The following is a 12677-nucleotide window of genomic DNA, read 5'->3' on the forward strand; positions in this document are numbered from 1 at the left end:
ATAGAGGGACACCCCTTTAGAACAAACTTGAGGAGGAATTTCTTTGGCCAGAGGGTAATGAATCTGTGGAATTCATTGCCACAGATGGCTGTGGAGGCCAGGTCATTTGGATATGCCTAAAGCAAGGAGGTTGATAAGTTTGTGATTAGTCAAGGTGACAATGGTTAATGTGGAGAAGGCAGGAGAACGGGGTTGAGAGGGATAATAAATCAGCCACGATAGAATGGTGCAGCAGACTCGATGGGCCAAATGGCCTAATTCTGCTCCTATCTCTAATGGTCTTACACATAGTTTCACACTTGCTGTCTATGTATGATCTCACAGGCATTACTTTGCAAGATTTCACCAGCTGTTTGTACCTAATTCCGCAGTTCACACCTTTGTGCTTCTACTTATTAGAGTCATAGAGCACTAAAGTGCAAAAAAAAGGCCCTTCAGCCCATTTAGTCCATGCTGATCTGCAAACCCGCCTATTCCCTTTAACCTGCACCAGGACCATAGCCCTCCATACGCATCCCACCCACGTACCTATCCAAACTTCTCCTAAATGTTGCAATCGAGCCCACATCTGCTGGCAGCTCGTTCCACCCTCTGACTAAAGAATCTCTCCCTCCGGTTCCCCTTAACCATTCCACCTTTCACCCTTAATCCATGACCTCTTGTTCTAGTTTCACCCAGCTTCAGTGGGGGAAAAAACTGTTGTAAACTGTTAGTTATATTCTACCCCTCCCCCTCCCTGTCTGTCTCTCTATACTCACCTACACTGTGCATAAACAGCTCTGGGGTATAAACCGCTGATAATTTCGGGCTCGCTGAATCATCAGCCAGGGAATTACCTGATGGTTATATATTTTCCCAATTCTATACATCACACCGGTTATATACAGTACCGGTCACACATCACTCATCAAACACTTACACACGTTCCCAGTCTGTTATACACAACGCTGGTCGATTAATCTTGCCAACTGTTATGCATGTCGCAGCTGGAGCAGATGCCCAAGACCACAAGAAACTGCAGAGAGTTGTGGACACATCACAGAAACCAGCCTCCCCTCCGTGTCTACATTTCTTGCTGCCTCAGTAAAGCAGCCAGCATCATCAAACACCCCTCCCACCCCGGACATTCTCGCCCCTCCCATCCGTCAGAAAATACAAAAGCCTGAAATCACGGAGCACCAGGCTGAAGGACAGCTTCGATCCCACTGTGATAAGAATGGGCCTCTCGTACACTCACAACGTACACGATCTCCAATGTACAGGATCTCGCACCTTGTTGCTGACCTGCACTGCATTTCCTCTCTACTCTGACTGTCTACTTTTACTGTCCTGATGAAGCATGTATGGAATGATCTGCTGGTTGTAATACAGACAGAAGCTCTTCACCAAACCTCGGTAAAAACCGAGAACCGATTGGATTTTCATGGCCCTCTGTTGGAGGGGTCAAGCATTGATAATCAGAATCAGGGCTAATATCAGCGGCGTGCTATGTGTCTTGAAATTTGTTGTTCTGTGGCAGCAGAACATTGCAATACATAATGAAAACTATAAATTACAATAAGAAATACATAAAAATAAATTAAATAAGTAGTGCAAAAAGAGAGGAAAACAAAGCTGAGGTGGTGTTTGTGGACTCATTGTCCATTCAGAAATCTGACAGTGGAGGGGAAGGCGTTTTTCTAGAAACGTCGAGTGTGTCTTCCGGCTCCTGTACCACCTCCTTGAAGAGGGAATGTCCTGAGAATGGGGGTCCTTAATGATGGATGCTACCTTCTTGAGGCATTGCATTGTGAAGTGTGACCTGGATGCCGGGGAGGCCGCTACCCCTGATGGAGCTGACTGGGTTTACAACGTTCTGCAGCTTTTTCCGATCCTGCCTCATTTCCACGGATGCTGCCCGACCTGCCGCGTTCATCCAGCTTGTTTGTACGTGTTGATCCGATCCTGCTTGCTGGCCCCTCCATACCATGCAACCAGTTTCAATGCTCTCCGCTGTACATCTGTAGAAGTTTGCGAGTGTCTTTGATGACGTACCAGGTCTCCTCAAGCTGCTAATGAAGTACAGCTGTTGTCATGCCTCCTTGGTAATTGTATCAATATGTTTGGCTCAGGACAGATCCTCAGGGATGTTGACACCCAGGAATGAAATCACACACTGCTGATGCCTCGATGAGACTTTGCCTTCCTGAAGTCCACCACAAATTCCTTGGCCTTACTGGCACTGAGCGCCAGGTTGTTGCTGTGACACCAGCTGATCTATCTCACTCCTGTACGCCGCCTCATTACCATCTGAAATTCTGCCAACCGTCGGCAAATTTGTAGATGCTGTTTGTGCTGTGCCCAGCCTCTCAATCATCGGTGCTGAGAGAGTAGAGGGCTACGCATGCATCCTTGAGTTGATTGTCTGCGAGGAGGAGATGCCTGACGGGTGGTATAAAAGCCCAGATTCGGGAGTTTGGGATTAGAACTCAGGGTACGATTGTGTTGAACACTGAGCTGTAGTCTAGGTCGACACCCAGGTCAGTACACAAGCCAGCACAGGACGATATGGAGAGCAAGCTGTTGCTCCCGGTAAGGATTAGTTTTTAGTTCCAAGTGTTCCTGTCACGTTTTGTCACCCTGTAACCTTATCCTTCAATCTCTCTGAATTATGGAGGACTGCAGGTGTATAAATGTCTCTCTCCAGCAGACTTCATCATGACTCCAGTATTTCTACTATTGTTTTAATGTTTCTTAATTGTACGTATGATTTTTTTTGTGTTCTATCACTGAGCAGCAGTGAACCATCTGACTGGCCTATCAGAGTTCTCTTTGGGAACTAGTTGACTTGATCAGCATTTCTGATCTGGCTGTTGTTCACGATCGCACTTAATAAAAAAAAGTAGTAGCCCCCCCCCCAGGGGAACGGCAGTTTGACACCAGCAGGCAGCATCGCAGGAGTTGTCAGCCAGCCTTGAACACACGGTAGGACTGCAGCTCTGGAGTTCTCCTCTGGGTTTACTCCCGAAGAGGGTTTAACTGCAGGGCAGTGGGAGGTCTGAGGTCAGTTTTACTTCTAGATGAGCCGTCAACCACGGCTGGCGAGCCCCGTCTGTGGGGAGCAACTGGTTTTAAGGCACCAGTAACCAGCCTGTGCCCCTTCTCCTGTCGTAAAATTGGTTCCGCCAGGCTTAGTAGCTAAGCCACATGTGAATGTCAGGAGCTGCACTTGGTTGTCAGAGGCTATTTGAGATGCACGCCATTGGCAGTTTTCCATAGCTTACCCCCGCCTCTGCCCCCCCCCCCACACCAGCTATGGCAACCTGAAGGAACCTTAGATACATTCCCTGCCTGTCATTCACAGTGCTGGCCTTTTCCTTTAGCCAACTGTTATGCATGTCGCAGCTGGAGCAGATGCCAAACTGCAGAGAGTTGTGGACACATCACAGAAACCAGCCTCCCCTCCGTGTCTACATTTCTTGCTGCCTCAGTAAAGCAGCCGGCATCATCAAACACCCCTCCCACCCCGGACATTCTCTCTTCTCGCCCCTCCCATCCGTCAGAAGATACAAACAAAAGCCTGAAATCACGGAGCACCAGGCTGAAGGACAGCTTCGATCCCACTGTGATAAGAATGGGCCTCTCGTACACTCACAACGTACACGATCTCCCAGTCTACCCCGTTATGGATCTCGCTGCATTTTCTCTCTAACGCAGTACCCATGGGATGCCACGGTAACGTAGGGGTTAGTGCAGCACTATTGTGGCTCGGGGTGTCGGAGTTCAGAGTTCAATTCCGGTTTCCTCTGCAAACAAATTTGTATATTCTCCCTGTGACCGCAGGGGTTTCCTACCACGGTCCGAAGACGGACCGGTTAGTAGGTTAATTAGTCATTGTAAATTGACCTATGATTAGCCTAGGGATGAATGGGTTGCTGTGTGGTGTGGCTTGAAGGGCCTGTTCTATGCTGTATCTCTAACAAATAAATGAATATTCTGTTTACGTTTACGACCTTGATGTAACATGTATGGAATGAACGCAGACAGAAGCTTTTCACGGAATCTCACTACATGTGATGATGATAAACTGATGTTCTGTACATTAAGCCCCCGGGTGTCTCCTGGGGCAACCTCACCCACCCCAGTCCTGAGCCCTGTTTGTAGCCCACACATCACCCCTCATCCCCTACTGCTCACCCATGACCCCTGCACCCTGTCACCTCCCCACCTTTCAGCCTGTTGATAAGACTATGGGACATTGGAGCAGAATTAGGCCATTTGGCCCATCGAGTCTACTCCGCCATTCCATCAAGTCTGATATATTATCCCTCTCAACCCCACTCTCCTGCCTTCTCCCAGTAACCACTGACACCCTGACTGATCAGGAACCTATCAACTTTAAATATACTCAATGACTTGGTCTCCACAGCTGTCCGTAGGAATGAATTCCACGTCTGGCTAAAGGAATTGCTCCTTGTGTCCGTTCTGAAAGGATGTCCTTCTATTCTGAGGCTGTGCCCTCTGGTCCTAGACTCCCCCACTATAGAGAATATCCTCTCCACATTCACTCTGTCTGGGCCTTTCAATATTCAATATGTTTCAATGAGGTCTTCCCTCGTTCTTCTAAACTCCAGTGAGTACAGGCCCAGAGCCATCAAACACCCCTCAGGCTGAAGGTGTCACCCCCTCACTCATGACCCCTTCAGCCTGTCGCCCCACATCCTTGACACCTTCACCCAGATGCCCCGGGCCCTGAAATACCCCTGCACTCACCCAGTAATCCCGCCACATCGTAGGCTTTCTTCTGTTCAATGGTTTCATAATTCAGTGCCTCAAAGTAGATGTCAAGCACTAGGTAGTTCTCCCTGTAACAGGGACAGGAAGAACAGAAATACAGTCTCCAATCACAGCTCCACCCTCTCTCCCCACCTACCGCCTCCTGACCCTCACCGGGGGTGCCGGTGAAGATCTGTGAAACCCTTCCACCTCCTGGCGGTGTGGGGACGGTCACCTCTGAGTAGGAGAGCCTCAAACTTTCCCCACTCTGCCACCCTGTGCCAGACTAAAGAGCCCCACTACCAGAGCAGTCCGCGCGACCCAGACACCGACTCGAACCCATCAGCACAGGCACCAACCCACACCACCCCCCCGCCCCATTGACCCCCAACCCAAGATACTGATTCCCCGCCCCAGACTCTGATTCCCCGCCCCAGACTCTGATTCCCCACCCCAGACACTGATTCCCCGCCCCATTGACCCCCAACCCAAGATACTGATTCCCCACCCCAGACTCTGATTCCCCACACCAGACACTGATTCCCCACCCCAGACACTGATTCCCCACACCAGACTCTGATTCCCCACCCCAGACACTGATTCCCCACACCAGACTCTGATTCCCCACACCAGACACTGATTCTCCGCCCCATTGACCCCCAACCCAAGATACTGATTCCCCACACCAGACACTGATTCCCCACACCAGACTCTGATTCCCCACCCCAGACTCTGATTCCCCACACCAGACTCTGATTCCCCACACCAGACACTGATTCCCCACACCAGACTCTGATTCCCCCACCCCAGACACTGATTCCCCACACCAGACTCTGATTCCCCACCCCAGACACTGATTCCCCACACCAGACACTGATTCCCCACACCAGACTCTGATTCCCCACACCAGACACTGATTCCCCACCCCAGACACTGATTCCCCACACCAGACTCTGATGCTCAATGCTGTTCCCACCCAATGACACTCCACCCTAGACTCCATCCTGCACCCACCAGCCCAGGAAGTGACTTCTGCCCGCCCCACCACAAACACCAACCCTTTGTAGCCTTCCCATCAATGACCTTGGCCTCACCGCATCAGAGATCGTTGTCCATCCCCCCTCACCCTCTCTCCAACTTCCCCAGTCCTGATGAAAGTGCTATCCCGGTCTCTCCCTTGGCAGAAGCTGCCTGACCAGTGGAGTGTTTGGAGCAGACCGGGGCCATGGGGGGATGCTCCGACCCCCCGGAATACGTACTTGATGTTCTGCTCGGAGGTGTTGAACCTCTTGGCGAGGAACTTGGAGGACCCTCGCCGAGGGATTTTCACCATGGACAGCTCTTTGTTGTACCGTGTAACGTGGCACGGCGTCTCACACTCGCAGCTGAAGTTGGCCATGGTGATGAGGTTATCTGGGCAGTGGATAACAAAGTGGTCAGACTTTTGCCAAGTCCCTGCTACTCATTCAACACCCAGCTCCTCCCCAGTCAAGCACAGCAGCACAGTACAGGCCTTTTGGCCCATGATGTTGTGCTGACCTTCTAAACGACTCGAAAATCAATCTAACCCTTCCCTCCCACATATCCCTCCATTTTTCTATCATCCATGTGCCTATCTCATACCTCCAATTTACCTCCCACTACCTCCAATTTACCTCCATGCACCCACCCCTCTCCTACCTTTGATATCCCACCCCATACTTCCTTCAATTCACCTTAAAACTATGCCCCCTTGTACTAGCCACTTCTGCCCTGGGAAGTGCTTCTGCTTGCCCTCTCTACACACATCTCATCATTTGAGTCACGTCTCATCCTCCTTTGCTCCAAGGAGGAAAGCTCTGGCTCACTGAGCCAATCCTCATAAGACACGCTCTCTAATCCAGGCAGCGTCCTGGTAGATCTCTGCATCCTCTCTAAAGCTTCCCATCCTTCCTAACGGGGCAACCTGAAATGAACGCAATGCTCCATTTGGGTTAACCAGGGTTTTGTAGAACTGCAGCATTACCTCACGGCTCTTGAACCCGGTTCCCTGACTAAGGAAGGCCAACACCACATGAACCTTCTTAACTTGTATTCCAGACCCCCAACTGCCCTTGAAGTGACCACCGAGCTCCTACAACCACCCCCCAGCCCAACGGCACTGTGGGAGTGTCTCAACCAGGATAATGGCTGCAGTTCAAGGAGACATCTTCTCAGCTAGGAAGCCAGCCTCAAGTCAAGGGGACAAGGACCCATCCCTCCCAGCCGGGATGTTCTCTCTTCTCCCATTTACCACCAGGCTCAAGGAAAGCATTTACTGTGTTGTAATAAGACTAAAGAACATTCCCCCCTACATAGCTCTCCATCTTTCTATCATCCATGTGCCTAAGGTATCGGCCTCTACCACTGCCCCTGGCAGCACATTCCACACCCCCCCCCCCCCGTCTGTGTAAGAAAAACCTACCTCTGACATCCACCGTACTTCATCTAGAACGATAAGATGGATTCCTAACCTCTCGATCGATCTAGTCCTTTCTCGTCAACCTGTACTGCACTCTGGCTATAGCCGTTCACTTTATCCAGCACTCTGTTATGGAGTACTACCTCAGTGTACGGTGTAACAAACTGATCTTGTTGCATGATATGCAAAACACTTCTCGCTGTATCTCGGTATTTGTGACAATATAAAACCCATTCCAATTCCAGTTTCTGCTCACCCGACTATTCTCAACGAGAACATCCCCAGTTGACGAATGTCAACAGTAATGAATAATTAATTAAACATAGAGCATACAGTTAGCGGCCACTTCATTAGGTAAACCTGCTCGTTAATGTGCATATCCAATCAGCCAATCGTGTGGCAGCAACTCAGTGCATAAAAGCATGCAGACATGGTCAAGAGGTTCAGTTGTTGTTCAGGCCAAACATCAGAATGGGGAAGAAATGCGATCTTAAATGACTTTGACGGTGGAATGATTGTTGGTGCCAGACAGGGTGGTATGAGTGTGTCACAAACTGCTGATCTCCTAGGAATTTTACGCACGGCAGTCTCTAAAGTTTACAGAGAATGGTGTGAGAAACAAACATCCAGTGTTTCTGTGGATGAAAACACCTCGTTAATGAGAGGGGTCAGAGGAGAATGGCCAGACTGGTTCAAGCTGACAGGAAGGTGACAGTGACTCAAATAACCACAGGTTACAACAGAGAAACATCTCTGAGTGCGTAACAGGCCGAGCCTGGAAGGGGATGGGCTACAGCAGCAGAAACCACAAACGTACACTAGTGGCCACTTAATTATGATCAGTACAGCACAGTACAGGCCCTTCAGCCCGCAATGTTGAACCTATGCTTTAACCTACCCCAAGGTCAACCTGACCCTTCCCTCCCACATAGCCCCTCCATTTTTCTACCATAAATCCATCCCGCACGAGGATTGGAATGGAATTGGAATCCCACAGCTTGCTGCCGGAGGTGAGACGGTAAATGCAGGTGATCGGAGGCAGCACCACCTTTAACAAACAGTGGAATTGGTTTATTACTGTCTCATGTGCCAGGATACAGCGAACACCTTGACCCAGGAGGTGGACAACGCCATAACCGGCTGTGAGCTGGACCCATGACAGTGAGGCGGGAGGGTGGAAGGAGGAGCGGGGATTGGGCCTGTGTGGGCTGAGGGCCTGAACCTCTGGTTCTGTCACTGACTGCTTGGGAGGGTGCGATGTGTGTGAGGAAGGGCCTGGGGCGACTGGGGATTTACTCACTGACACCTGCAGCATGAGCTGGCATCTCACAGAAATGTACAGACCACCGGGGGGTGTTGCCCCTGGGTGGAGGCGCTGGGGTATGGGGTAAGTCTCTCAGGACTGGAATAGGGAGAAATTCCTTTCCTCAGAGGGTGGAGTTCTCTCCCTCAGAGGGTGTGGAGGGCAGGTCACCGGATAAATACCAAAGATTCTACAGATACTGAATATTCAGAGTAACGCATGCAAAACGCTGGAACTCTGTAGCATCCATGGAAAGGAATAAACAGGTGATGCTTTGGCTCAGACCCTCAATCAGGATGCAGGATATAGTTTAAGAGGAGGTGGAGAGAAGGGAAATATGGAGGGGCACGAGGAGCTATCAACTGGCGGGGAACGAGACGCAGGCAGCCAGCCAGGACTGGTGCCGATACTGTGCTCCATGTCTGACCGAGCAGGCTGGCGGTCAGCACAGGGTGGGGCCTCACCCAAGGCTCTGTCGGCACACTCCATATACTCCTCCGGGGTACAGATCGGCTCCGTCCCTGGCGAAGAGAAATACAGCGTTAGCTGGCAGCAACCAGAGCACAACCAGTCCCCACCCACAAACACCCCCCCACCACCACCTGCATCTCGGACTCAGTGCCCACTCCCTGTGAATTGTGGACATCCGAGCCGCCGTTCAGTCAGGGAGGGAATTGCTGCCCCTCGGGGGGGGAGCGTGGTCATATCGCTGGCTCAGGCTGACAGCAGACATGCCACCAACCTCTCCTGGAACCTCGGATCGAGGCGAGGAGACATGCAAAAAGGTGAGTTTTGGAACCCTCTTCTTTTCCAGCCGACAGGACCATAAATGAGGCACAACTGTGAAATGTTAGGTGATAATTGGTTAATTGGCAGTAGCCAATAATAAAGAGGCTAGGGTCAAGCTGAGCGGCCACTGTGGGAGTGGGCCAGTGTTTGAGTGGGGAGCTGAGGGTTTGGCTTAACGGGCTTTTGGTGAGAAGAGGTGGAAGCTATGGTGAGGTTTGTTAAGTTCTCTTTTATCGTTGTGTGGGTAGAGGAGAGGTAATTAGGTGGCAACAGCCAATAAGCAGAGGTTAGGTTTAAGCAGAGTGGCCATTCTGGGAGTGAGCCAGCGTCAGAGTGCAGACTTTGAGGCTTTGGCAAGGAAGGGTAGAGGCTAGAACTTGAGGAGGCTAATATCCTTGTGGGACGGTTTGTAGTGCTGCCCTGTGGAGGTTACAGGGGGATGGGCAGAGCAGATAGTGGAGTGGTTGTGGGGAGAGGTGTCGTTAAGCCTGTAGGAGCTGGGACATTATACATCATATTGCAGTTGTGTAAGCTGTCGGTGAGGTCGCAGTTGGAGTTCTGTGTATTGTTTTCGATCACCGTTCTAGGACAAGCCGTGCTTCAAGTAGAGAGTGCAGGGAAGATTTACAAGGATGCCGCCAGGTCTAAAGTCTGCGTTTTAGGGTGAGGTTGGCTCAGCGAGGTCTTTATTTCTTGGAACGTAGGAGAGTGAGGAGTGACCTTATGAAAGTTTTCAGAATTATGAGGAGCGTCGATAAGGTGGATCACAACAGCTTTTACCCCCAGGGTAGGAGAGTCCAAACCTACAGGCCACAGATTTAAGGTGAGAGGGGGAAGATTTAAAAGGGAGCTGAGAGACAACTTTTTCACACAGAGCGGGGTGAGTGAGTGGAACGAGCTGCCAGAGGAAGTGGTTGAGGCAGTTACAGTAGTATCTGGTAAGAAGCATTTGCATGGTGCATGGAGAGTCGGGGCTTGAAGGGATTAGGGCTGAATGCAAGAAATTGGGACAAGATGGGTGAGAACCATAGTCAGCATGGACTGATGGGCCAAAGCGCCTATTGCTCTATGACTCACCCCTCCCAGTGCAAATCTTCCAAGCACCTCCCCCCCGAGACACGCATACACAACCCGTCTCACCTGGCATGTGCACCATCCAACACTGACACTCCCCCAGAGACACGCATACACAACCCGTCTCACCTGGCATGTGCACCATCCGACACTGACAAACCCCCCGAGACACGCATACACAACCCGTCTCACCTGGCATGTGCACCATCCGACACTGACAAACCCCCCGAGACACGCATACACAACCCGTCTCACCTGGCATGTGCACCATCCGACACTGACACTCCCCCCGAGACACGCATACACAACCCGTCTCACCTGGCATGTGCACCATCCGACACTGACAAACCCCCAGAGACACGCATACACAACCCGTCTCACCTGGCATGTGCACCATCCGACACTGACACTCCCCCCGAGACACGCATACACAACCCGTCTCACCTGGCATGTGCACCATCCGACACTGACACTCCCCCCGAGACACGCATACACAACCCGTCTCACCTGGCATGTGCACCATCCGACACTGACACTCCCCCAGAGACACACATACACAACCCGTCTCACCTGGCATGTGCACCATCCGACACTGACACTCCCCCCGAGACACGCATACACAACCCGTCTCACCTGGCATGTGCACCATCCGACACTGACACTCCCCCCGAGACACACATACACAACCCGTCTCACCTGGCATGTGCACCATCCGACACTGACAAACCCCCAGAGACACGCATACACAACCCGTCTCACCTGGCATGTGCACCATCCGACACTGACACTCCCCCCAGAGACACGCATACACAACCCGTCTCACCTGGCATGTGCACCATCCGACACTGACACTCCCCCCAGAGACACGCATACACAACCCGTCTCACCTGGCATGTGCACCATCCGACACTGACACTCCCCCCGAGACACGCATACACAACCCGTCTCACCTGGCATGTGCACCATCCGACACTGACACTCCCCCCGAGACACGCATACACAACCCGTCTCACCTGGCATGTGCACCATCCGACACTGACACTCCCCCCGAGACACGCATACACAACCCGTCTCACTTGGCATGTGCACCATCCGACACTGACAAACCCCCAGAGACACGCATACACAACCCGTCTCACCTGGCATGTGCACCATCCGACACTGACACTCCCCCCGAGACACGCATACACAACCCGTCTCACCTGGCATGTGCACCATCCGACACTGACAAACCCCCAGAGACACACATACACAACTCGTCTCACCTGGCATGTGCACCATCCGACACTGACAAACCCCCAGAGACACGCATACACAACCCGTCTCACCTGGCATGTGCACCATCCAACACTGACACTCCCCCAGAGACACGCATACACAACCCGTCTCACCTGGCATGTGCACCATCCGACACTGACAAACCCCCCGAGACACGCATACACAACCCGTCTCACCTGGCATGTGCACCATCCGACACTGACACTCCCCCAGAGACACGCATACACAACCCGTCTCACCTGGCATGTGCACCATCCGACACTGACACTCCCCCCGAGACACGCATACACAACCCGTCTCACCTGGCATGTGCACCATCCGACACTGACACTCCCCCCGAGACACACATACACAACCCGTCTCACCTGGCATGTGCACCATCCGACACTGACACTCCCCCCGAGACACACATACACAACCCGTCTCACCTGGCATGTGCACCATCCGACACTGACACTCCCCCCGAGACACACATACACAACCCGTCTCACCTGGCATGTGCACCATCCGACACTGACACTCCCCCCGAGACACACATACACAACCCGTCTCACCTGGCATGTGCACCATCCGACACTGACACTCCCCCCGAGACACGCATACACAACCCGTCTCACCTGGCATGTGCACCATCCGACACTGACAAACCCCCAGAGACACACATACACAACCCGTCTCACCTGGCATGTGTACCATCCGACACTGACACTCCCCCCGAGACACGCATACACAACCCGTCTCACCTGGCATGTGCACCATCCGACACTGACACTCCCCCAGAGACACGCATACACAACCCGTCTCACCTGGCATGTGTACCATCCGACACTGACACTCCCCCCAGAGACACGCATACACAACCCGTCTCACCTGGCATGTGCACCATCCGACACTGACAAACCCCCAGAGACACACATACACAACCCGTCTCACCTGGCATGTGCACCATCCGACACTGACACTCCCCCCGAGACACGCATACACAACCCGTCTCACCTGGCATGTGCACCATCCGACACTGACACTCCCCCCGAGACA

General features: G+C 52.1%; 1 protein-coding gene across 1 annotated transcript in view; it reads right to left on the minus strand.

Moving 5' to 3' along the window:
* LOC140727366 (acid-sensing ion channel 4-A-like) overlaps nucleotides 1-12677 on the minus strand; it is a 347956-nt gene that overhangs the window by 7085 nt on the left and 328194 nt on the right. Inside the window, exons 5-7 of the mRNA XM_073044642.1 lie at nucleotides 8963-9019; nucleotides 6015-6168; nucleotides 4753-4844 (exon numbers count right to left, since the gene is read on the minus strand). Of these exons, the coding sequence (XP_072900743.1) occupies nucleotides 4753-4844; nucleotides 6015-6168; nucleotides 8963-9019 (303 nt within the window). The remainder of the gene's footprint in view (nucleotides 1-4752; nucleotides 4845-6014; nucleotides 6169-8962; nucleotides 9020-12677) is intronic.

This window comes from Hemitrygon akajei, chromosome 5 (assembly GCF_048418815.1).
Source record: "Hemitrygon akajei chromosome 5, sHemAka1.3, whole genome shotgun sequence".
In the NCBI taxonomy this organism is placed as follows: Eukaryota; Metazoa; Chordata; class Chondrichthyes; order Myliobatiformes; family Dasyatidae; genus Hemitrygon; species Hemitrygon akajei.